The sequence below is a fragment of the Haliotis rufescens genome, unplaced genomic scaffold, assembly GCF_023055435.1.
Source record: "Haliotis rufescens isolate VD_foot unplaced genomic scaffold, xgHalRufe1.0.p SCAF_5, whole genome shotgun sequence".
NCBI classification, from domain to species: Eukaryota; Metazoa; Mollusca; class Gastropoda; order Lepetellida; family Haliotidae; genus Haliotis; species Haliotis rufescens.
Genome location: NW_025964223.1, coordinates 16,419,062 through 16,445,052, shown reverse-complemented (window position 1 = coordinate 16,445,052; position 25,991 = coordinate 16,419,062). Strand labels below are relative to the sequence as shown.

Here is a 25,991-nt window from a genome sequence, read left to right as displayed (position 1 = left end):
CCTCGATACAACCAGGAAGTAGATCACTGGTATACACCCGTCGACAGAGAGCGAGGCGTCGCAGATCTGAAACACAGCCAATACCTGGAATACGTTTAACAAACACTTCACAACGTTTATCAAATGTTGTTAACTCGATGCAGTACCCAAATCAACAATGACAATTTGTGGATTTTACCTACTGACGCTCCTGGCTGTACTTGGATATCGGGTTGGTCACTCTATTCATATAGTGTTAACACCAAATGAAATAATTAAATATAAGAATATATACATGTATGTCCAATTATCGATTGCATCTTCTATTCATACTGTGAAGAATAGACACGAGCTCGTCTCCTGAGACTGATTGAAGTACCTGAGTTTGTTACAAAATGGTCTATTTGATTTCCCTGTCTGCTGGCACAGGTCCAGTAATAATATATCAATTCATTCTGCACTGTCGGTGATACTTCGGCATACACATGCAGCTGTTATGGCATAACTTTCGGGACCAGCTGTTCGAATCGACGCGTTGGTAGCAATGTCGAGCTATACACGACATCGTCTCTGCTCTCGGACGGGTTCTTCACTCCTGATCATGATACACCCATCTAGTCTTCACTCAATTCCAGTAAACACACCATGCATGCATTTCAAAATTCATTTAAAAATGAAAAATTCTGATATACTTGTATTTTACTTGAATTTGCCAAGGCCGTGAGTTTTTTGCAATAGCTTTGATCTTGTGGAAACATATTTAATTGAGAGAGTACTGTAGAAATTTAAGCATAACGTTTCAGTGAATCAATAATAAACAAAGTGTGAATTCACAACATTCATCACGTATACGTTCGACCGTAACGTGCTAAAAATGACAGTAGTCATCCTTGGACCAACTGGGCAGACATTAGAAATGCCCCATTTATATATCAACCTTTGCAACACAGTGTCTTGAATCTTTTGTAATCCGTTATTGATGTTGCTTGACGATAATTCTACCATTCCGACTTGAAGAAAGCTTGATTCTCATTTGTCAAAACAGAATTAAAATCGAAATTAGGAATGTCACAGAAGAAAAAAAACATGCGCATAAATACATCGATCTATACAAAGCTTACATATAGCAATTGTTGTCCATAACCACTGAGAACTGTGTACGTTCGATACCGAAACTTTATGGGATGATTTTGGCGACGCTTTCGACGGGCTTGAAACGGAAAAATAACACGCCTAGGCTTAAATTAAACTGAAAAAATGATTGATATCCCTTACTAGGCACGAATCTATATGGCCAACTTGCACCAACATTTCACCCTAACGGCTGTTGAAGGTTTCCCTACTTACAAGAGACAGTGGATCCCTTACATTGGTAATAATTTGGATACCACGTGAAACATTGGAAATGCTTATGACAGACTATAACTGCGATATTGGTTTGCTGTCAATAAGTGTTATTGACTCATTATTTTTAAGTGGAAATTAATAAATTGTGTCTTATGTTGAAGTGTTGCTCTCTCTCATTCCATGTGTGAGTATTGTTTCATTAAATTTGGGAAATTCATTTTTCCAGTCATGTTTTTGTACCTTATCGATTTTGAGGCCTCGGCTGAAATTTGGAAACAATGTTACTCAATTAAAGTAGGCACAATCTGATATGTAGTCCAGGGCTTGCAAACGTGCAGCCCCGGTACCCCTGGCGGGATTTATGATGAGACAACAACACTTAACGAAGGTTATATCATTTGTACACAAATGATCTGTTCGATAATGTTATAAATGAAACAAGCGATAAGATAAAAAGGAAACAAACATAACAAGAGTGTAAAAAAACATCATGATAATATGTTGTCAACAAGCCTTTGTCGCATTAGCACCATTTGAACGTCCATTCAACATGTTGCAGGACCAAGAGTTAGTGTAAATTAAGACAGCTTTGATCGTGTGATCTAATTACTGTCAGGCTTCGATATGGGGAATTAGCTATTTGGAGCTAGCCTTGAAATTATTACATTTTGATAGAGCATGTACGGTACAACCTACATGACACTTCAATGTTTGGATGTTGAGACTATTTGGGTAACTACGGTAAGGATTTATGATTACAGGAAAAAAAACATAAGTCGGGCATATACGGCAAACTGCGTGTCTAGATGAAGAACATGAATGTACTTCCGTGAAGACAGTAAACATTCATATGTTAATTTTAGTAATATCTTTCCTGACATAATAATTTCGGCAAATACGGTAGTAAAATAGCAGGGTGATTGTGCAGAGTAAAGATACGAAGGTACAAGGTAGAAGATACACCTCAGTTTTTAGCGAGAGAATAGTAAGTTCCATTAGTGAATATTTTGTGAATGTGATGTTGCTGTTGAAGACACGCGTTTCCTATACCTGCGGAGCTATATGACAATACATGATTGCGTGAATAAGGTACATGTAATTGCATACTAAGACGATATGTGTTTGAATACATTGTCGAGAAATTTCAAAGAAGACTTTAACTCTATGGAAATGACTACGGCAATGTAACACGAAGGCGATCCTGCTATTGACAACGTGCATTTCTCTATATTCTGAGCTATACGATAACATATAATTGCGTGATATAACTGAATGGAAATGACTACGGCAATGTAACACAAAGGCGATCCTTCTATTGACTACTTGCGTTTCTGTGCTAGACGATAACATATAATTGAGTGAAAATGGTAATTGTATACCTAAACGATGCGTGTTTGAAGGTACATTGTCGTGACATATAAAAGAAGGCTATGATTGTATTGAAATGACTACTGTAAAGAAACTGGCTCGTAGGCTGTGTTGTGCCGAATAGGTCTGAGTGAGGAACGAAACCTTTCACGATGTTTAAATAGTATACATGATGATATAAAAATACAGAATGCGTGGTTGTTATAGATTATATTGTGAGCGCGTACGGGAAGTAAATCTATTCATATACGATTTGATGGGCGGACTGATTGAAAAAATAAAATAACTGACCTACATATGAAATACATATTGCTTGAAGTAGTTGCGTTAACACCAGTAACCGTTTTGTCACAACGCTCAATGTACGTTACGGTACCGTTTGAAAATCTAGACTTTTCAGCAATTTTAAGATTTTATAATAGAGCTATTCACTAACTTTCTTTTTTATATACGGTGATGAAGTAATCGGAAAATTATTATCAACGGAATTTAAAGTACGATCTATCATGACATATTTTCCCGATAAAAGGTGCTTTCCGCTAGGTGACATGAGAAAATGCCGAGAAATACTTCCATTTTCAAAGCTTTGTATAAATAGTAGATGCGTAGATTCGTTCGATGTGTATATGTTTTTTAAAAGCCCCGATCTTCAATAATCTTGCCATAACCTCGCCATGAGTATTTTGTAACGTGCGATTTTCTTGGATAGAAATTAGTTTCTAATGACGCTTTTCTCGTAATCAAATGTAATATGCGCCCTCTAGCGGGCTGCCCAGTGCGAGATTGCAATCGGAGAGTACTAAGTTCGAACCCTGTTCATATAATGTCGGACTTTGCGTTGTGTTCTACTGTGATCAGTCATGAACAGTGTACTCTCTCGAGGTTCTATGGTTTGTCAGGTTCTCGACTTTGTCAAAACAAAACTAAGACAAAATCATAATTAGGTTAAAGTAGACCTCTTCTCCCTATACTCTCAACAGTCACACAAGTGTTCGGTCCGACTTGGCCCGGGCTGTTAAAAATCAACTTTAAACTCACATATGTATCATCAAATGGATTCACATCTATGAACTAGTATAATATCTACCTAAATACCACTTTATAGTGTCTCAGATCCCTGTACTTAAAGATAACAAGGGGCTCAAAGTGAAGCCCTTTCCCCTCTACATTCTCAACATAGTCTCTATCAGAAGTGTTTGGCTTGTGTTAGGTCCGACTTGGCACGGGCGGTCAAAATCAACTTTCAACACACATATGTATCTTCTAATGTGTTTACATCTATAGATTAATGTTATATCTACCTGTATACCACTTTATAATGTCACGGTACATCCTATTTAAAGAAAACAAGGTGCTCAAAGTGAAGCATTTTTACTGTATTTTCTTAAGAAAATCTCTGTCAGAAGTGTTCGGTCCGACTTGGCCCGGGCTGTAAAAGTCAACTTAAACCTCACAGATGTATCATTAAATGGATTGACATCTATAGATTAGTATGATTCTGAGAATGTGGAGGGAAAAGGGCTTCACTTTTGAGCACCGTGTTTGCTACTGCAATATGAGACACTAAAGTGTTATATAGGTAGATATAATTTTAGTCTATAGATGTAAAGTATACGTTGTAATTTTAGAAGCGCTTTGACAGTTATTAACACGTGTCGTGTCACTCCTATGACATTCGCGAATATCCACTTGCAGAAAACATCCTGTGTTGGTTTAACATGAATTAGTAAAGGTTAATTAGGGATGCGAAGCACGTTAATTAATGAAAAAAGAGTAGTCAAAACACTGTCATTTTGAATTCCTGCCCAGGACATCACACCCCTGCATGCTAAGGTCGGTGAGAAAAATTCTCATCAAAGTAAAGACACAGTCAAGACACTGACTTTTCGGTATGGACTCTCGGTATGTAGCTATAATTATCAGTTTATTACATGCTGAAGATGCATTTTGATTCAAACTCAATTAAATGAGCAAAACTATACGTTTCTGGACAATTGAGATCTGCCTAGATATGCATGTTTCGTTTTATTATTCTGCAATCCATTTTTAGTATTACCCGCTGGCCCGGCCCGGCCCGACTTTTCTTGGCCCGACTTTTAGGCAATCCCATCATAAGATATATTCTGTTATAGGTATAGCAACCAACTCGTGTACAAAATAAAACGCATGTTCAAACAACAAAGATAAATAATATTGTATATATAATACTGGTTGAAGACAGAAAAATTAGTTTAGTACATCCACATTGAAACATTATATTTCACCATAAAGGTGAGCTTTTCGTCTTCCGAGGAGAATCAGCGAGAAACGAATATGAACATCGATAAAGAAATAAAGTCAAAATTTCAAATTAGAAATATTGTACCACCCTTGATGCAGTTTCAGTTTTCATTTAGAGTTGCTTAAGATGTGTATTCACCAGTTTAGTATCATGTTCATGTGCTTAGTTCAAATATATTATATATTCTCATAACAATGACTATTAACAAAACATTTCATTGTCAGCCATTCCTTTTTTGAATGTATTGTATCTTTGATTAAAGACTAAAGATAACTCTTTCTAAATATATTATAGACGCATATATATTATATGAGATCCTACATCACAAACTGCACATGTTCACACCAGGAGCTTGATTTCCATCACGACTTTGTCAAACTCCTAGAATGATGTGGTATTTTCCCTTCACTTTCAGATGAGCAATGTTGCCAGTACAACAACGTCACCTTGTGAGTATTGGTCTTGTTAAACTAGTCTGCGTTATTTTCTACTAATAGTGTAATGCAACAAAGGTGGCCTTTATTTGAATTTTAAAAATTTAACAGTGAGTATTGATATCAATTATTTTTTTATATACCCTTAACAGACTGCTACGTTTGTAATCAGTCTCACACTCTCTGTGTCAATTATGTACGTAGGTATATAATTCATAAGTACGTACTAATATTCATACATATATTGTTAATAAACTGGTGTAGGTACTTTGCACACCTGCTGTTGAACTTTATCTGAACATCCCATTGAACCATCTGATGAAACCATAGTGTGGGCTTGTGTCTACAGTGAATCTGCAAAGCGTTAAATCTGATTCAAGGTGGCATCCGTTTACGACTGTTCTATTAACTATTCGTATTAATGTGTGTCCACGGTGTAAATGTCCTAGAACAGATATAAGCAACGTTCATGTATATGCAATAATTCTGACAAATGTTACAAGGCAGATGTAGGCTGTTGGTTATCATTAGTCTTGTTTGAAAGGGTAACACAACAATGTTGTATTTGAAATGTTGTTCATACAGTAACTTATGAGTAATAAAACGAGGATAAGGTTAATGCATCATTCAGGAAGATTTCGCTTCAGATAGGATGCCAGGCACCATAGTCACTAATATTTCAATGAGTTTTAGTGAAATTAAAACAAGAATAGGTTCAGCATAACCATGGTTCGTGTCATTCCAGAGACAATCAAACATATTTTGTACAGGTTTTGTCAGATCCAAAACATTATGCAGATTGTATTGTATATGCGTGCTCAATTTCAGATGTACCATATGGATCTAACTGTGCTGAAACAACTCAGTGTTTAACCAGTGATGCAGTTTGCAATGCATCCAACATATGTGCATGTGATGACACTCACTACTACGACATGGACAGCGACACCTGCACTGAGAGTAATGTGTATTTTCCTGTGTAGCCTCTAAGTAGACTTGATCACATAGTAGATTAGTAACGACGTAGACACGTTGCTTCATAACGTTAGCATATGTGATGTCTCTTTTGGAATAGAATTAAATCGATAACTGGTTTCTCATAGCTGCATTTGTACCTCTCACGAAATTGTTTGGTTCCTACCTTCTTGCATGTGATGTGGTCGCCTTCGATAATATTGGCAAATAGAATTTATTTTCTAAAATAGTTATTAATGAAATAATTTTACGCGGGTAATACCTGGTACTTTATCCACTGTCCAACACTATATCTTTTTTTTAAAAAGGTGTCATTGTAAGGAATCAGCCTCTTTGTTTTTATTGTGTCGTCAACGTTGACATCCTTAATATGTCCATGTCATTGCCCGAGTGAGTTAACTTAGTAGTTTTTCATTTTCTGATTCCTGAATACCCTTTAATTGAAGTGTCCATTTAAATCTTACATGTTAGTTACTTTTCGTGTTATTCCTACGATTTCAATTTATTTCAATTCAATATCAACCTCAATTACTCAACATGATATTCGTTTGCTGATGGTTATTGCTCCTATATCATTAGAATTCTTTTCATTTCGATAACATTTTGTCATCTGACGCTTTTTCTGGCTTTTTGTGAGAGTCTGACACGAACAATTACACTTGCGCTTATTGAAACATGTGTTTCAGACTTGTACAATGTTTAGCATAGAAGTAGATTGGGTTACAACTGCAATATAGTTCCTGTTAATTGCTTGTCTTTCTTATCTTGTTCACCAAACACTTGCACAAAGAGTGATACTTATAAGTGGAGGCATTATACAGTTACAACGATGTAGAAAACATTTCTCAACTTGGAGCGACAGGATCCATACACGAGAGTAATTGCTACTTAATCATCTGACATCAGCCTTGAAAGAAATCTTCCTCTTTGAGTGTGGTGTGGTCGACTTTGATGAGGGTAGAAGGGTAGTACACTAGTCAACTGTCAGAAACTGTCGTTGTGTGGAATCTTCGTCTATACGTCTATTCGTCCCCTACGATATAATAATTGCTCTTCAAAAATATCTGCAACTCAAGCTATTGTGAGTTTCCATATAATGAATGTGCATATAAAGTAAGTGCAAGTCATTAAGAATATGCATCACATGTTGGACTTATAACAATCATCATTTGTAAATTAATGAATACATACAGTGAAACCTTGATTGCCAGTACTATCCGAATATAATGAAATATAACAGATATGATAAGGAAACAAAACTTGGGTACCACTAATTCGTTGGCCTGAAATGTTGTTAATCAAGACGAATTCACTGGGAACAATAGTCAAGTGGATAAAATAGTGGTTCTGCACCAGAAATAAGGAAGGGTCCGGAGGAGGAGATAGGATAGCACTATCTAAGTTACCCATTGACCATGTTTCGTTTATCGTAACACTGTCTGAGGTATATTTATATATTTCTATGTCGTAATAAAAAATCTTTATCAGATATAATACTTGGCGAAAGTCAGGAATACTATTTCTTCAACGGCCAGTGTTTATATATGTTTTCAAAATAATCCAAAGGTGGTTTTCGGGAATGCCTATTAACGAAGTTTCACTGTGACTCCCCGAATATCAAATAATCGATTCCTTTAAAATTGGATTTGACCAAAAAATCACAAACGTTATAAAAAGTCGCGTTTTACGTTTATAATTATTCAGATTGCATTGTATATTTGAATTTGGAGTTATTTGTATTAATTTTCGTAGATTGTATTGCAAATCTCGAGTTTAACCCTTTTCAGACACAATATCGCGTTTTATACTCGCACATGAATCAAATACGCCGAAGAATATTTAAAAACAAACGAACATATTCATAATATTGGACATATATTTACTCATTATTGTGTGGTGGATTGTCGTCATTTCACCTCCGAATTATACAATGAAAGATGCTAAAATAATCCTTTTGCACGGAATTATCAGGATAATCGTATAAATTGTCACGTTGTTGATATAATTCTTTCTATTCTTTTGCAAATAAAGTCAACAGTTAAATATCCCGTAATGACAATTTTTAAAAAGTTGAAACAATAAATTATGTCATCCACAAGCGAAAGGAGTAATTCCTTAATCTTTTGTGACATACGCGCACTTGATGAATTCTGGGGCATCAGTCTACTGTCAATCAGAGAAACTATTTCTAAAAAATCCTTCTTCATATGTGTGGATATGTATTTTATACTACTATTATCTATTTGATAAAAGTGATATGTTCAGTTTTACATATAAAATAAAATGAAATGGATGTTAATTAACAATATTGAATATTACACTTAGAAGTAAATATTTTGCAGTTACATTTACGTTTCATCTTTTGCATTGTACATATGTATATATTGTATTTATTTTTCATGTAAGGATTCAGAGGTGGATTACGGAGCTAACTGTACTGACAATACAGACTGTATTACCAGCAATGCAATTTGTAATGGATCCGGCATATGTGCATGTAATGACACTCACTTCTACGACACAGGCAGCAACACATGCACTGAGAGTAATGTGGATTTCAGACCTAACTGCTTAGCCCCTGAGTAGATTTGATTACAACTTTGATCTAATTCCCGTTCTTTGTCTTCTGCTTATCATCCTGCTTACCACCAAGCTTACACGAAATGTAATTCATCTATCATGTGTAGCGTCATGCACGTTATCTTTCTTAACATATCACACGGTAAAGAAATAGAAATGTTCCACCATTAGATTTGTCTTTATTATGGTTTACTAAAAATCATTTGAAATGGGCAATAACTAGTCTTTGGTCAAAGTGAAAAGATGACGCGTTTGAGGAAATGCTGGCTCTTCATCCGCAATAAAATTTAACAACCCGATCCAAGCTTCCCTAAATGATAGGCTTGTTTGGTAAATTGCATTCATTACAAAAGGATCTGGTACTACTAGGAACGTAGAAACAGGGACACTATCTAATCGCTGTAGGTATCTATTGGTGAACATGCAAAATATGGCCTCTACATCTAACCTTTTCATAATCACTTTCCTTCATGGAAGCACCATTTTGGAATGAGGCTCACACAAGTAAAGCAAACCAGAATTGGCAAGATTAATTTTGATAACTAATTTGCTTGTAATTGCACAGAACAATTATATGAACAGATAAGCACTTCTATCGCATCCTGTTGTAGTACTTCGAACTCAAAATATAAGTGGACAGAACGAACGATAAATCACTGTCACTGGTGAAATTTTGTCAACGAATATCAACAAAGACATGTCATAATAAGATTTGTTCGTTTTCGCAAACATTCATTTCCGTGAACATGTTTGTTTTCAGCTACCCAACTAAAGCCAGTCATCACAGACCAACCATCCATAGGAACAGGCACTATTGGCATCAGCTGGACAAATACAGATGTCACTGGAGGATACACATCCAGCAGCTATATGGTAGTGTGGTCTCCGGGATCTCCAGGATCTGCCTCTACACAAGAGAAGAACTACACCATCCGGTCCCTGTCTCCAGGAACAGAGTATACAGTCAATGTTACATACACAATCACACTGAACGACAGGAGTCAGACGATTACATCGGACACAAAAACATTTACAACAGGTAGCTAAGTTTTAATATTTTCAATTTCTGTTGTTTGTCATTTATTGACATTAGATCCAAGTTTTTCACAACGATACATAAATACAAAATGTTTTTCTCCTCCTTAAAACCGACATTGTCTGGTTTGTTTTCAGACCGCCGTCGCATGGCAGGAGTCTTGATATGCGGCATCAGGCTATACATACTACTTATTTAATGTACATTGTGTAAATGGCGGATACTACTGGTAGAGCAGGAAAATGCTTACTCTTTTCGCGAACACCTGGTGTCAACACTGATTTTCCGTAGTCCGTTCATAAACTGTTCACAGCTGTTTTGGCTCTGACTCCAAATGGAATCTGTTGATCGGCGGATAATCTAGACTGTTTATTCTGTTACATTGGCAATATATATAATTTAACCCACTGCATCTAAACCAAGTAGATATTCCTGTTGCCTCTAGCCTTTGAAATCTGAATAAAGGACACATATACGCATATATTTTTTCAAACCCAGTTTGATGGCGGGTATAAGCAAAATTGTATTTTTCAACTATTATCTACTCATGTAGTACTTCTGCCAACCTGACCGAGTGCAATAACTAAGTAACTATGATGGTCGCTACACCAATGTCAGTCGTTGACTCTCAGCCAGTGAATAAGGCTATTTGATTGATATTTCAGTCACAGCCTTTCTTCAAAGACCTACCACCACTACAATGGTAACATCATAAACAAAGATCATTGACACACGTGTACTAATTTATACGTTTTTTCAACAGTTCTTGTGAATGAAGAGGCCCACATTCAGCTGTTATATATTAAAAATACACTGCTTTTTCACATGCTGCTATATTGACATCACGCATTATTTTCAGAGCAAATCTTTGGCGGAGTATGTAGTGACATGACCCAGTGCGACAACTCAGACTCGAACATAGGCTGTATGCAGATTACAGGGCAAACAGACAAGAGATGCCTTTGTCAAGATGGGATGTATAAGCCATCACCACCATCATCACCTTGTACGGACAGTAAGTACATGTATCTTATTTGAGGTATAAGTATATAAGTCCCTGTTTATACCTCATCTTCGCTCTGAACATGGTGGGATTGTCCGTCATTAGTTTGTCTGACATATATTGCTTTGAAACATATCAGTGCCAGATGAGCTTGGTGCTTCTTCTATAAGCCCAGCAACGCATCAGCGTTGATAGGTGTCATGTCAACGTTTGAGCCGAAGAGCGTTAGGTAAAGCTTGTCTTCTCGCCAAACAGGTGAATTGTAGTTCCTGGCACTTCATAGGGGGCACGGGTGGCCCAGTCGTCAAAGGTGCCGCGATTCGCTGTGCAGAGTTGTGTCCCTTGGGCACGCCAGAAACCTATGATTGTGGGTAAGCATCCCGGTTCGCCCCGATTATGTTTCTAGGTTTGTCAGCGCCATACCCGTGCTCGTTGGTTTTACCGAAGTGGTAAACGTCTGAGACCTGCATCACTTCGGGCTTTCCTCCCACATTAAGCTGACACGCTGCGATATAACTGGAATACTTTTAATAGCTGCGTTAAACCCCACTCACTCACTCTCTTCTGGCACTTCATGATAGTATTTAACTGACTTTAACAAAACATCCATTATAACAAATAATTATTATATATTGTTTCAGTTCACGTTAAATCATTACAGGTTTAGTCTTTTGTCTTTAAAAACTTGTTTGCGTATGTGAATATTTAATGTTCATTTATTTACTTAACAAAACAAACTTGATTAAAACATAACGTTTACAATTATTGTTAACGTCCGTACAAGGATGTAACGGAAAGTAACATGTTCGTATGGAAACATGTAACAACAATAAAAGAGTGAGTAAATAAAAAAATAAAAAAATAAAATTCCTCTAGTCGGTTGTGACACTCCCCTATATATATGATTTTATTTTAATTTAACAGTGTAGCCTATGAAAGTCATTAAAATGATTGGTCACATGGTATCGTGACATAGTTGGCATTCACTCATCTTCAGACAATCGATATTTTCTCTATTGATTTTAATTGTACTGACAATACAAGAGATTGATGGGATTATTTACAAAGTTTATACACGTAATCTGTTTTATTTAAATAGAAGGGGTCCGTTTAAAGTGATCATAGCAACAAATTGGAGAGTATTAGAGTGAAGTTATTTTAGCATAAAAAATGCCAAAGGTTTACCTTTATATTGGCAGCATCAGGTCATTTTCTCCACTCGCTGGACGCCTGTTAGTGGAGAATGAATGGTGTTATGTCCAAAAAATGATTTTTTTCCGCATATTATGTAAATTCCGTTGTCTGAGCCATAAGTTGGGTATCCAACAGTTTTGTTACAATGACCAAATCGGTACTGATTTACTTAAAGCCCCATCTGCGGTAGGAACTACCGCACTCTAGTGGGCGGAGCTTATACGAGTGATCTGACAGGTCAATATGACGTCATGATAACACACACATTTCATTGGTTATTGCGTAAACGGGTGACGTCATGTAAACACCCACCCACGTGGGCCGTTTGACAACAAGGACATACGTTTTAATGGTAATAAATATCTATCAAACGATTCCATAACTTTTCAACAAACGCGTAGGTCTTTGGTTTCAAAACCTACCTGCCATGTCGTCTTCACATCTTCATAAAATGATACCGCGGAATGTCCATGATATATCCAACGCAGTCCAACACAAAAATTATAGACGTTCTTGTTCTGAGCTATTCTAGATCTCCCGACGACAACGAATTAATACGTTTGTCGTGATGAATATGAACAGTGTAATTGAACAAAAAAACAAACATAATATGTGTCACGGCACCAATCGTTATCCTGTGGTGTACGGTATATCTGCAGTTTATAAATAGCATTTCTCACATATACACGGTAATCGGTGATTTCAACAGTGTTTTTCTTCGTTGTGTTCGTCTTGCCTTCATCTGGAATCTGGATGACAACGATCGTGTAAAAAACCCTGGTAATGGTCAAAAATATTTTCACGTGATCAAAGTAGTTTTTTGTCGTTTCCGTGACATTTTTTTATTGCCCAGTATGTATTTTGGCAAAGTCACACTTGTCCGATGAAGCTCTTCGTGCCGAAGTAACTCGATCCGTGAAACTTGGCGGGTCCCAGTGACCCAGATCCCTGTTGATTGGCATGCCAAGTGTCATTTGCATTGGGCCATCCATATTTTTTGTATGTGTTTCTCCCCTCAAGCCTAAACTAACCAGAGAGCGGCCAGACGAGATAAAATATATATTACTTATCAAAAAATGTCTTTCAATAATTGTGTAAGTTATTTTATGACATTTAAAAAAAAAGTTTAAACACTTGGTACTAGAATCTAGTCTATGCATTTGTTTATTATGTAGATCGATTCGCTTTGCTTCGGAAGCGAATTTTTAATAAACAACGGAACAAAGATAAAGTTGATCTGGTTCTGTTATAAAGTTGAGCTGGTAGTATTTCTTTTAATAGATCGGTGCGCAATTTTCCACAGCGGCAGCAAAATTAAGACACGAAAACATTATATTATTTCACGTCGCAATGGAAATAAGAATATTAAAATACGGACAGCCTCACAGACTTCGAAACGATGATCAAATAAATATTTGTTCACATTAATTCTGTCATGTGCGAGAAAATGGATTTCAACATTATTTTCATCAAGCTTATTCAGGTCGCTGGCTGCACAGATCATCCTCTCTTGTAAACTACTTCGGCATGAACACATGTTTTGTCGCGAAGCTCAAAGCAACAATGTTTCTCTCAGATACATTTTTTTCTCCATCCATGACGAGCATCTGTCATAATGTGCCTCAACAACCTTCCTGGTCAGTTGAATTCAACAATGTTATACACACGGCCTCATTCACGGCTTCGTCACACGATTCCTTCCAAATACCCACCACTTGATCAGGGTTACGACCTTGGGATGAATTAATAAATTAATTTGCACTTTTAGAAAAGATTTTTTTTCGTGAATATTATTATTCAAAAATATCCTGTACATGGTACTTTGGGATTGCACTGCGGATTTCTTTTATTACTTTATAAAACTTTTTGTTTTCCCCTTTCTGACCTCGCGATCTCCTAGCAACCACGCCCCATGAGTGCATCGAGTTGCTGCTTACAAATGACAAGAACTTTGCAATTTCGCTTGTCTTCAATATGAGCAACAAAACACTTTCATGTAAATCCTAATTTGACGAAGAGTTGTTCGAGATAATCAGGAAGCCTTTGGTCATTTCGATTGTGACATTGGTGACTTTATCGTGGAGAAAGTTCCAATATTCAAGATGACTTCATTCCGATTCACAACTCGAATCGACAAGATGGCGCCTCTCTTCCCGCCCTTGCAAGTGCAACAGAAACTTTGACAAATTCAGCGCCGATTCTTGGGAGTAGTGAATCAGTGTCACAGCGAGATTTAATTGTGGAAGCAGATGAAGCCGAATATGTATGTTCACACTTCTTTTGTCAACCATGCGTGACACGGCACAGACAATCGCAGTTAGGGAATGGTGCGGCCACCATGTTGCAGAAATTCGTCGATTCGAACACAGTGTTTCTGGACTGAGCTAAATAAACGAAGTGTTTGGAGAGATCGTAGATACTTGGACTTGAAGAAACGGAATTATACGTTGCAGCAAATGAAGGATTGGTGTGGACAAAACGGGAAAGGGATCCCAGATTGTATTTTAAAACTTGTGCGCGAAGTGTATCAAAATACCCCGAACAAAAAATACATGGGACAAGTGTGGATCTAATGATCCAACTCAGTTTTGTGTGTGAAAATTCTGTGAAAGAAAAGGAAATTCATAATTAAAGTTGTCTTGGAATATGTGTATTGGAGTTTTCGTTTATCGTAAGTACAATATTATCCGGATACGCCTTCTGTAGGCCAAAACATCAAGTATATTCAGTTACTTATTTACCAGTTGCTTATGTGCATTGTTATGTTGATACACGTAACATATTCATCTATTGTAGTCAAGCTGCGAAATATTGGCGTAACTTCTGGTGCTTCAAATTAGGCCCCTTCCTAAACACTAGTTGAAAAATCTCTGTAATAATTTACGTTTTATGAATATAAACTGATTATTGTGTGGCACAAATCTAACTGTTGAATGCAAATGACCAAAACTAAACAAATATCTGTAATTTTCGGATTGAACTGAAAGAATCGCGTCGTCAATTTCGTATTTAAGTATCGTTACTGTTACATTAACTGAAACTGATGTTCTGCTGCTGTTCTGCCGTAAAAATATACAACACAATACACTTTGACCACAAATGCATTACATGTGCCACATGTACACATGACCATGTGCTTTGCTATTTATAGCGCAAACGTAAATAAGCTCCGCCCACTGTGATCGATGCAGACGCCAAACACGATCGATTCGATTTTTTAGGATAAAACTACAGACTAATTATTGACTTATATCTTGATATGGAGCCATTTGTTGTATCCATGGTTTGTCATTCAAGTTGATACGAAGTTTGACGGTCAATGGTGATCTTGTTCCCGTATGGTTTTCAAAAAACGTCTCCCGACACTCGGTTGTGTTTACATTGTCAGTCATTGTTCGAAACTGAAACACCGCCACCTTGCGGGCTATTTATAGCCAGGCTGGGGCTTTAAGTATGTAATCATTACATAATTGACGATGAATAAAATTTCCTTTTAGTTTGTCCGTTTATTTGAAAAACTAAAAGAATCAATCAACTATTAGCAACAAAAGCTCTTAAGCTCATAAAAAATGTTGCTATATTTAAAAAAATAAAATCTGCCTGTATAATGTATCATAAATATTGTATTGAGAGAGTATAACATTTGTTCTACCAGTCCATGTGCAAAAGTATGTACATTGCATTGTGTTAATCTTACCTGTACATGTAATCTTGTCTGTAAAACAAACATTCAACATATACATTTTACGAGATTTTCTCCAAGTGTCAGTTCACTTGCATATGCTATCATGACGGGCAATAGTAAGAGGAATGCTATCAGTTTAGACACGAAATTGAGAATTATTAATGCTGTTGATGCTGGCATAAAAACCAAGAAAGACATTGCAATAATGAAGAAGAGAGAATCCATTCATGAATCCAGCGACTCGACTGACTTTGGCCCCGCCCGGATGAGGTTACGAGCTGCCAATCACCAAGACGTAGAGGACGCCCTCTTCAAGTAGTTTCAAGCCGTGAGAAGCGAAAACATTACGCTTAGTGGTCCGTTAGTGATTAATGAACAGATTTCTCTGGTTCCTTGTAGTTCATTATATCCGTGTTCTACTGTTTGTACTCTTAATCATGTGGTCTTTGATATCGAATAAACTTCTTCTTCGTCTCCTTCTTATCCATCTTCTCAATTTTTTTGTATTTTTAGAAATAAACGAATATCTAAGGTCATGGTGTTTCGAGTTCAGTGGTGAGAGTTTTCTATTTCATGGATTACTTTAAGGTATAATAGGTATATGAATATTGAAATGACGATCCTCACTGGCTGCTTTCATGAGATTTCACGTTAGCCATTGGACTGAGGTAGATTATCTGTTCATTTGTTGGTGGTAATAATACATGCACACACATCTTCGTCCGGCTCCCTCGACTCCTAAAGTTGGCGATGAACGAAAAAACATCCCAGAGCTAATGACCATACGGGACTGTGTCCCAACCGCTCACGATCACGCCTCCCTCACAAATTCCAAGTGCCCACTGCAGCAGAACGATCATTCAAATAGATATTACACCTTTTACGCCAATCTCTTCTTCCCAGTAATCGGGGCGGTGGGGTAGGCGAGGGAGTAAAGCGTTCCGTCGACAAGCCGAAAACCCAGGCTCGATCCTCAAAGTGGGTACAATGTGTGAAGCCCCTTTCTGGTGTACCCCGCCGTGGTATTGCTAGAATATTTCTGAAAGCGGCTTTAAGCCATACTCACTCATTCAATCTTTCCAGTAATCAATGAACATGCATATCCTTTTCAAATTTGCAGAGGATATTCATAAGATGCTTGTTCACATTGAAAACAGTACTGTTCCCACAGACATATGTAATGTATACTTTTGTCAATATGTATTACTGAGTTTTCAAATTTAAAGAACCTCAGTATGTCTAGGCAATCATTCTGGTATATGCGTCTGTTGATGTAACGTGTTGGAGTGTCGACATGATTGTTGTCAAAAGACTTTAGAAACGAATGGCACCGCTTCCTAAAAATAATAAAGGTCTACAGAACGTATTTATGTACGTAATAAATCTCTAATTATACATGTGTGTGAGGATGAGGTAAATTACAAAGAACAAAAATGTTTTCATAGAATAACTAGAAACATTTTAAAGTGAGTGAGTTAGTGAGTTTGCATTCATGCCATACCATGCATATTCAGTGTTCATGGCAACCTCTAACTAGACGAAAGTAACCTGCTTCTGACTTACATGCAGGGTAACCTAAATGCACCACTCAAATCTGATGACATCATTTGGGAAACACAGGGCAAACGTCCTATTCCTCTAGCTTCGTTATGGCCCTGTCACACTACAGCGTATAGCAGTAACGTAAGGCGACGTATTAGAATTTTTGCTAAAACGCCGGCAACGCTGACACACGCTATGGATAGGTTAGGTTTAAGTTGTATACGTTAAAAGCACGCTGTTATACGTGAGCTGAGCGCGCTAGTCATACGTGACACATACGCTGTGCATACGCTGGCCATACATTGAACACGCCAGACACACGCCGCAATACGCTTTTATACGCTGTCATAATTTATGTATGGCAGTGACATGCTACGAATACGTTAGAAATGCGTTACATATACGGTAAACTCTCGTTATGTATACGCTATGGATACGCTAACATCATGGTTTTTCGATGAAAACTGTTTTTTTACAGGGCCATTAACACGAAAATTACTCACTTCCAGCAAACCCCCCCCCCCCCCCCCCCCCCCCCACTCACACACACACACCCACACACACACACACCACTAAAACCCCACTAAATGTTAACAAGAAAAAAACCGGGACGAACTTGCTGTTAAAGCCTTTCAAAGTATGGTACCCTATATCGCGTTTTCGCCCGGTTTTGCCGTATATCACTTGGTGGTACGTATACGTTTTGGGTAGTCATCTCACTAGTGATCCATAGATCTTCAAGTGTGATATACCACTGGAAGCCGTATATAAGTACCTCTCCAATGAGGTATCAATAATTGGTATTGAGTGAATATGGACCAATCCATGGCACATCGAACGTCATATATCCCGACAAAACCAAATTCATCTCGCAGAAACCTTTAATCCGGTATATGTTTTAGGTACGTGTGCCTGATTCCACTATAATCTTCTAACCCATGTTCCAGTACATCTCTTGAAGTACTTCTTAACATGTGATGTTACCAGGTGAAAATCTTTTGCACAATTTGGAACATATTTACTCCTATAATATAAGAGTAGGATACCTAATATTGCATTCTCGGCTAAGCTACATCGGAACAACGCTTGGATGTATGCTCAGGATTTGGCTTGTCATATTGTGTGTTATTCACCGACCTCGATGTGTTATATACCAGAGGAAACCATATACATGTATAAACACCATAATTTGTTGTAGGCTGATTATTGATCTACTTGTGGACAATCATACAGAATACTTCTTGACAACTCTGATATCACTCACTTTTGTATGCATATATGACGTTCACAGTATAATGCTCGAGTCGATTTCAGAGCTTTGAATGAAATAGACCTACAATGTATGTGTAACCATATGATGGCAACCATAAAGCTGTGCAAAAAAACTGATCATAATGTAAATGTTATTTATTTTAGCAAATATACAAATCAATTTCTTGAACGCAGGTTTGATATTTTGAGAAATTTTGCCATTTCAAGCTGAGTTTCATATTCCTTAGTACAGCTACTAGGTAAGGTGAATTTTCAGGGGGCACCACCGAAGGTAAAAGACGAATCACTAACTAACATTTAATTCAAACACAACTTAGCTTCTCAAGTTTCCAATTTACAGAAAATATCAAAATGCGAATCGTCCAAATCGTATATGAATGGCTTGAAATGAACAGGGACCATGCATTCACAGAAATAAATGATTCCAATTACATACTTAAGATTCTATTACAGAATACCCAAGTTAATATATACTCCTCACAAAAAGTTAAGCAACAAATCTATTATGTGTCAGTCCATGTTCATATATTCCAATACCTAAAAACTGACTAAAGCAATACAAAGAAAAGGCACAAATACTCATTGTCCTCAAAGGGAACTGAAAAGCGTTTATGCCTAACAGGTTTACAAATGATCAAAAACAGTATCATGAAAACAGTCGTGCAACTTGTGCTGCACTGAAAGATGAAAATCTTTAAATTTGAGTTTAAGTCATTTTGAAACAATGATCCAATGTTCAGTAACGTGTATGGCCACCATTGGCTTGAATGCAAGCTTCTACACGTCTTGGCATTGGCCGGATAAGCTTATCAAGTGTCTGTTGTGGAATGTTCTGCCATTCTCTCCTTAAGGCCTGTTCAAGTTGATCCAGTTTCTGAGGACGAACATGAAGACCATAAACACACCTTCCAAGAATGTCCCATGCATGTTCAATGGGATTAAGATCCGGAGACCTTGCAGGCCAGTCCATATGCGTGATGTTGTTGGTCTGAAGAAGATCAGTGACAACTCTTGCTCGATGTTGACGAGCATTATCATCCATAAAGATGAAGTAAGGACCTGCTTGTTGTGCCAGGGGAATGATCACAGGCATGACAATCTCGTCCCTGTACCGTACTCCAGTCATGGTACCACGTCTGATGACCACAAGATCAGTTCTGTGTCCAACCCTGATGCCAGCCCAGATCATCAAACTTCCACCTCCGTACTGGTCGTGTTCAGTAATTGTACAGTTGGCGTATCGTTCATTACGGTTTCTCCACACACGTGCCCTACCATCGTTGGAGTCAAGGCAGAATCTTGACTCGTCTGTTAAGAGAACGTTACGCCAGCGATTGACCCTCCAGTTACGGCGTTACGCCCAAGCAAGTCTCTGTTGTCAATGGTGTGCAGGCAGTGGGATACGTCGTACTGGTCGTCTGGACCTCTGATCATGAGCGTGAAGTCTGTTTCTTACTGTCTGTGTTGAGACTCTGTTTCCTGCAACTATCTGATGGTCATTCTGGAGAGATCTGGCCGTAGTAAAGCTGTTTCTCCGGGCTAGGGTGGCTAAATACCGGTCCTCACGAGGAGTTGTCACCCTTGGACGACCTGTGCGTGGTCTCTCTGTCATCAGTCCAGTTTCATGGTATCGAGTTATCGCTCTTGAGATGACACTGCGGTGAACATTAAAATGATTGGCAACAGCAGTTTTGGTGAGACCCCCCCCTGTACCATTCCAACAATATGAGCAACCTCAGTTGGCGTTGAGTGACGCCCAGCCATGTCTAAAATGTTAATGTCGACAAAGTGCCCTTGCTGGCAGTTTTTAAGCAATCAGGGTGCATGGGTGAAGTGTGTAAAAGATGCATGTCGTGCATTGTGCATGTGTGTTTTGAGGGTGGTTGTGTTCAGGCGATGTTATCAGTGTTATCAGGAAAATCTACATGGAAAAGGGCATAAGTCGAGTATTCGTGGGTAGTTCTCCTGTCTGAATATGTTCTCATTGGATGGCATTCAACACTGAGGAGAATGTTGCACGGAAAATAATACTTGTTGCTTAACTTTTTGTGAGGAGTATATATACATCATAAATGTACCTGGCTTGAAGTATGGCCCACTACAACGTCTGAGCAAAGACAAAGATTCTGATAAGAAGATGGAAAAGCTGAAGGAGAGATCAAGTGTAGAAGGATGGCAGAACCTCCAGAAATGCCAAATCAAATGGAAGTGTCATGTACAAGCCTGCCGGCAGTTCTGGAAGAAACCCATGGCTAGCCCAGAGAATATTATCAGCGTTTTACAATGAACCTTGACCGTTTGTTTGAAACAACCTGAAATTGAATCTTTGGAACTAGCTGGCCGCCCCATTCAGCGTTCATCCTATGAGCCAATCATCTTCCAACCTGGCTGCATCTTTTGTACTTCGTATTCATGAAAGAAATTCAAGTCAAAAGGAAGCTGGACAACAGAAGGCCTCACAAACTTCAGTCGTGATGGATGGCAGCATGTCATCGAAGTAGCTCAACGTCAAAACGATGAGCCTCTACTGCTGCGGATCAGAGGGAAGTACCTATTTACCTGTGAAGCAAAATATCACAAGTCGTGCGGTACTGGTTACATACATACTTCAAGAGATGTACTGGAACATGTGTTAGAAGATTATAGTGGAATCAGGCACACGTACCTAAAACATATACCGGATTAAAGGTTTCTGCGAGAAGAATTTGGTTTTGTCGGGATATATGACGTTCGATGTGCCATTGGTTGGTCCATATTCACTCAATACCAATTATTGATACTTCATTGGAGAGGTACTGATATACGGCTTCCAGTGGTAAATCACACTTGAAGATCTATGGATCACTAGTGAGATGACAACCCAAAACGTAATCATAACCCCAAGTGATATACGGCAAAACCGGTCGAAAACGCGATATAGAGTACCATACTTTGAAAGGCTTTAACAACAAGTTCGTCCCAACTTTTTTCTTGTTAACATTCAAAATCATGCTTAGTATGTTTATGGGCTTTAAAATAAATTAGTAGGGTTTGGATGTGGGCGGGGGGTGGGGCGGGGGTGCTCGTTGGTCATACCTAGCCCACGGCCTATACCGGTTTAAACAGAATAACCATTGCCTCCAGTTACCTTGGTAAGATAATATTATAATTTGCCATGACAGTTCAATTATATCACTTCCGCTTCAAAAAAATATATATATTGTGTTCAATTTACCTCGTTCATTTGGCTGATAAGCCGAGATATAACTGTATCAATAGTACATTAGGCTACTTCTAATAGGTTATGATACTAGTGAGTGAGTATGGTTTTACGCCGCTTTAGCAATATTCCAGTAATATCACGGCGGGGAACACCAGAAATGGGCTTCACACCTTGTACCGATGTCGGGAATCGAACCCGGGTCTTCAGCGTGACGAGCGAACGCTTTAACCACTAGGCTACCCCGACCGCCCTTATAATACGAAGAAATCATAATAGTATACTAAGAAATCATAAGTGAGGATAACAGGTGTTTGCGAAAAGGTGAGCGTGTGCTTCCTTGACGGTGGCACCCGTCGAAGGCAAGCCACGTGTTCACCTCAACAGACATGGGAATATTGGATACAAATTTAGGGAGCTCAATCGTCGTCGTGGTCAGACGTGCATTTATGCACAATGAGGACTTACTCGGTATTAAGTTGGTTTTGAAAGTCGTGTTGAACAAGTATTGTGACAGTCTTAATTAGTCGTAAAGTGTTTGTTTGGATAACATGATCAGTTTGCACATTATGTAAAAACATAACCCCAATGAAATATGTACATATTGACCTTCTACATGCTTTTGTTTTTCTTTTATATTCTTAAAAGCTCTTGGTATTCTTCCTTTTGGACATGAGTTTAGTTGAGGAAGTCGCACATGCCACAGCCGAGCCAAAGGTGCCGGTCGGTGGCGCAGGACAGCACGTTTCAGGATTTAGTGACTTAAGCTGGATCATGTCTGATATAACCCGGGATATTTCAAGATGTGCCTGTTCATTTATATCCATAAAACACGCAATAAAGATACATTCAGTATTCAAAGTAAACATAGCTGATGTAATAGTTCAACATTTGTAAATCTAATGTGGGGACCCCAGCATAGTCCTGTCCTGACAGATAACAAATGTGCATATTCGCCACAACGCAGCCACGTGCAAAACATGTGATCATTACCTGTGCGCTTTCTGCACGTGCAACATGAACACATACAGTAAAGAGGTCCAGGGTTTCGTATTGCCGACAACTGTATTTCGCCGACTGTAGTACACACACAACGATTCAGTGAAGCACAGAGGAACAACATCATCGGCCACTTGGAAGCAGGAGAATCCCGGTTGGTCGTTGCCAGGGCGTTTAATGTGTACCTGAGCACCATCACAAGACTGTGAGACCTCTATCAACAACATGGATCAACAGGTGACCGACCCAGATGCGGTAGACCCCGTGTGACTACCACCGCTCTGGACCGTTACGGAAGCGCCTACACCAGCAGGCATTCGTGCCAAACATGGTTTTGATACATCAATACGACGATTTTAGTGCGTTGGAGACATGTACGATTTAGCGATGAGTCCAGATTTCCAGATTGGTTGGCACGATGGAAGATGTCGTGTTTGTAGACGTCGCAATAAACTTCTTTTTTTTTGCGGCAAACTGCGTACAGGAGGCTCACAGACTGAACGATTTGGTGATGACAGGTCATGATGTGGGCAACCATCTCAAACTACGGCAGAACACACTTTGTCCCTGTTCAGGAAAACCTATAAACCTGTGAAGATGAACTCAAAGCACCAATGATAGCTTCCCTTCTACATAACAACGAGATTGATGTCCTACCTTGGCCCTCCCAATTGCCGGATTTAAAACTAATAACACATTTATGGGACGAGTTGCAATTGGATAGACGCTTGCGACAGCGACAACGATAACCACAAAAACTCTGATATACCTGGCCCTAACAATCCCTAACCGCTCCCTAAGGTGTGATCCATTTTTCTGATTTGTCTGATGTGCAGGAGATGTAAGACAGTTCTCATGGAGGACACAGACGGGAGGCCCTGAGTTAATGATGAGCTGACCAGCCTGACTGTGCCAGGATCAGCCGAACTCTCTTTGATACATTTATCTATTTTAATCTGTAAAATATAATAATAATAATAATAATAATAATAATAATAATAATTATAATATGAACTGTACCATTACGTCCCCTGTTATAGTACATGTGTCAAGCAATCACAGTGGGACGGGGACAAGTATTCATCAAACCAGCAAATATACATGATGAAACATTTGATGTTATTTGCAAAACATCCCATTAATAGCAAAAATATAATTCACACTTTTTTTGGAAAAGAAAAAAAATAATACCCAGTGAATATATACGAACCAAATCAAAAACTTCACTATCCTAAAATTTTAACATTTTGACCAGTTATCATTGTGGGCCCTTATTGTGTATTTAAACAGTAATGGCCACGTATTGTCTTCAGATAACACCCGTTTTTGTGCATGTGAATCGATCAAAATCATGTGCTGAGTCAAATTAAAAACTTCACATTTTTAAAAGTAATCCCATATATGATATACAACGGACAAATGTATCAGAGAAGGTAATTTTTAATCATTAATGTCAAAAGAAGGATTTTAATTAACGGTGGTAACCACAATTTGTTCCAAGCACCTACGGTATTCTTTAATAACATCAACAGTTTAAATCATAAGTCCCAAGCACGAGAATCTGATGGCACACAAGTTCAGTAGCGTGTATGGCCACCATGTGCGTTGACAACTGCCACACAACGCCTCCGCATGGGCCTTGTGATGCTTGTGAACACATGATTGCGAAGACAACGCCATTGTTGCTGCAAAATGGTGCCAAGATCTTGCAAATCCTGTGGTTGGTTCTGGAGAGTGTGCATACTTCTGCCAAGAGCACACCAGACGTTTTCGATGGGATTGAGGTCGGGAGCCCTTGACGGCCAGTCCATGACGTTGATTCTCGCATTCCGAAGGAAATTCCTTGTCAAAATTGCTGTGTTGGGTCTGGCATTGTCGTGTTGGAAGATCAAACTGGGTCCATGTGCTGCCATAAAATGCAGAAGTTCTGGTGCCAGTACCTGGTCGCGGTAAGCAGCAGCGTTGAGGTTGCCACGGATGACAAGAAACCTGTAACGTACATTGCCACAGAAAGCACCCCACACCATGACACTTCCGCCTCGAAATCTGTACACAACACTGGGCGTAAAGTTCATGACGACTCCTCCACACCCTCGCCCTACCATCAGCAAATCGAAGATTAAATCGGGATTCATCACTGAAGACGACTTGATTCCAATTCCTCTGAGTCCATCGTAAGTGTCGCTGTGCCCACAATTGACGTTGACGGCTGTGTAATTGATTCAGAATCGGCCCGCAGTATGGCCGTGTTTGAAGGTGAGCACTTCTCAGACGGTTTCGAACAGTTTGCGCACTCAGTCTACCCCTAAACAGTTCATTTCTGGTTGATGTAGCCGTCAAAAATCGGAGGTGACGTAAGACAATCTGACGATCCTCTGCATGTGACGTCACACGTGGTCGACCTGGCCGAGGACGCTAAGCGATGGTACCCGTTTGCTGTAGACGCGTCTGTAAATCATAAACACTCCGTCGACTACAACCCATCGTCCTTGCGACTTCAGCTACGGACGTTCCCGTCTGCAACATGTCGATGGCACGTTCACGTTGCACATTGAAAGGCGTGGCATAACAAATCGCCGTAAAGACTTTTTTTTTCTTGTGTTTTTCTTTTTTTTGTTAATGACTGCTAACAAGTAACAAGCTGAAAACACGTGCGGTATTATGGCCACGTGACCAGTTGCACGTGAAAAATCACTTTTGCCACTATAGTGCACGGCACATGATTTTGATCGATTCACCTGCACAAAAACGGGCGTTATCTGAAGACAATACGTGGCCATTACTGTTTAAATACACAATAAGGGCCCACAATGATAACTGGATTGTGAAGTTTTTAATTTGGTTCGGAATATATTAAAGAATTGCTTTCTCAAAACATTATTCATTATTCTTATTTCCCGTCTATGCGTTTTAGAAAGTTCCCGTCTTTCTGTGTTTTGAAATGGTAGTCATAACATCCGTTGCTGTAGTAACGAATTTCAAACCAAAACATGAAGGATATATTTAGAATTTTACGGAAAGCTCTCCTAAATTGACGAACATGCATTTACTCGTTATGTTTTTAGGACATATTATTATTTATTTTAATTTTCATAAT

General features: G+C 38.6%; 1 protein-coding gene across 1 annotated transcript in view; it reads left to right on the top strand.

The window, feature by feature from the left end:
• Window positions 1-25,991, top strand: part of LOC125373069 (mucin-3A-like) — a 71,648-nt gene continuing 45,657 nt past the window's right edge. Inside the window, exons 1-5 of the mRNA XM_048383903.1 lie at window positions 1-211; window positions 5,391-5,424; window positions 6,238-6,369; window positions 9,725-10,003; window positions 10,860-11,015. Of these exons, the coding sequence (XP_048239860.1) occupies window positions 158-211; window positions 5,391-5,424; window positions 6,238-6,369; window positions 9,725-10,003; window positions 10,860-11,015 (655 nt within the window). The 5' untranslated portion in view covers window positions 1-157. The remainder of the gene's footprint in view (window positions 212-5,390; window positions 5,425-6,237; window positions 6,370-9,724; window positions 10,004-10,859; window positions 11,016-25,991) is intronic.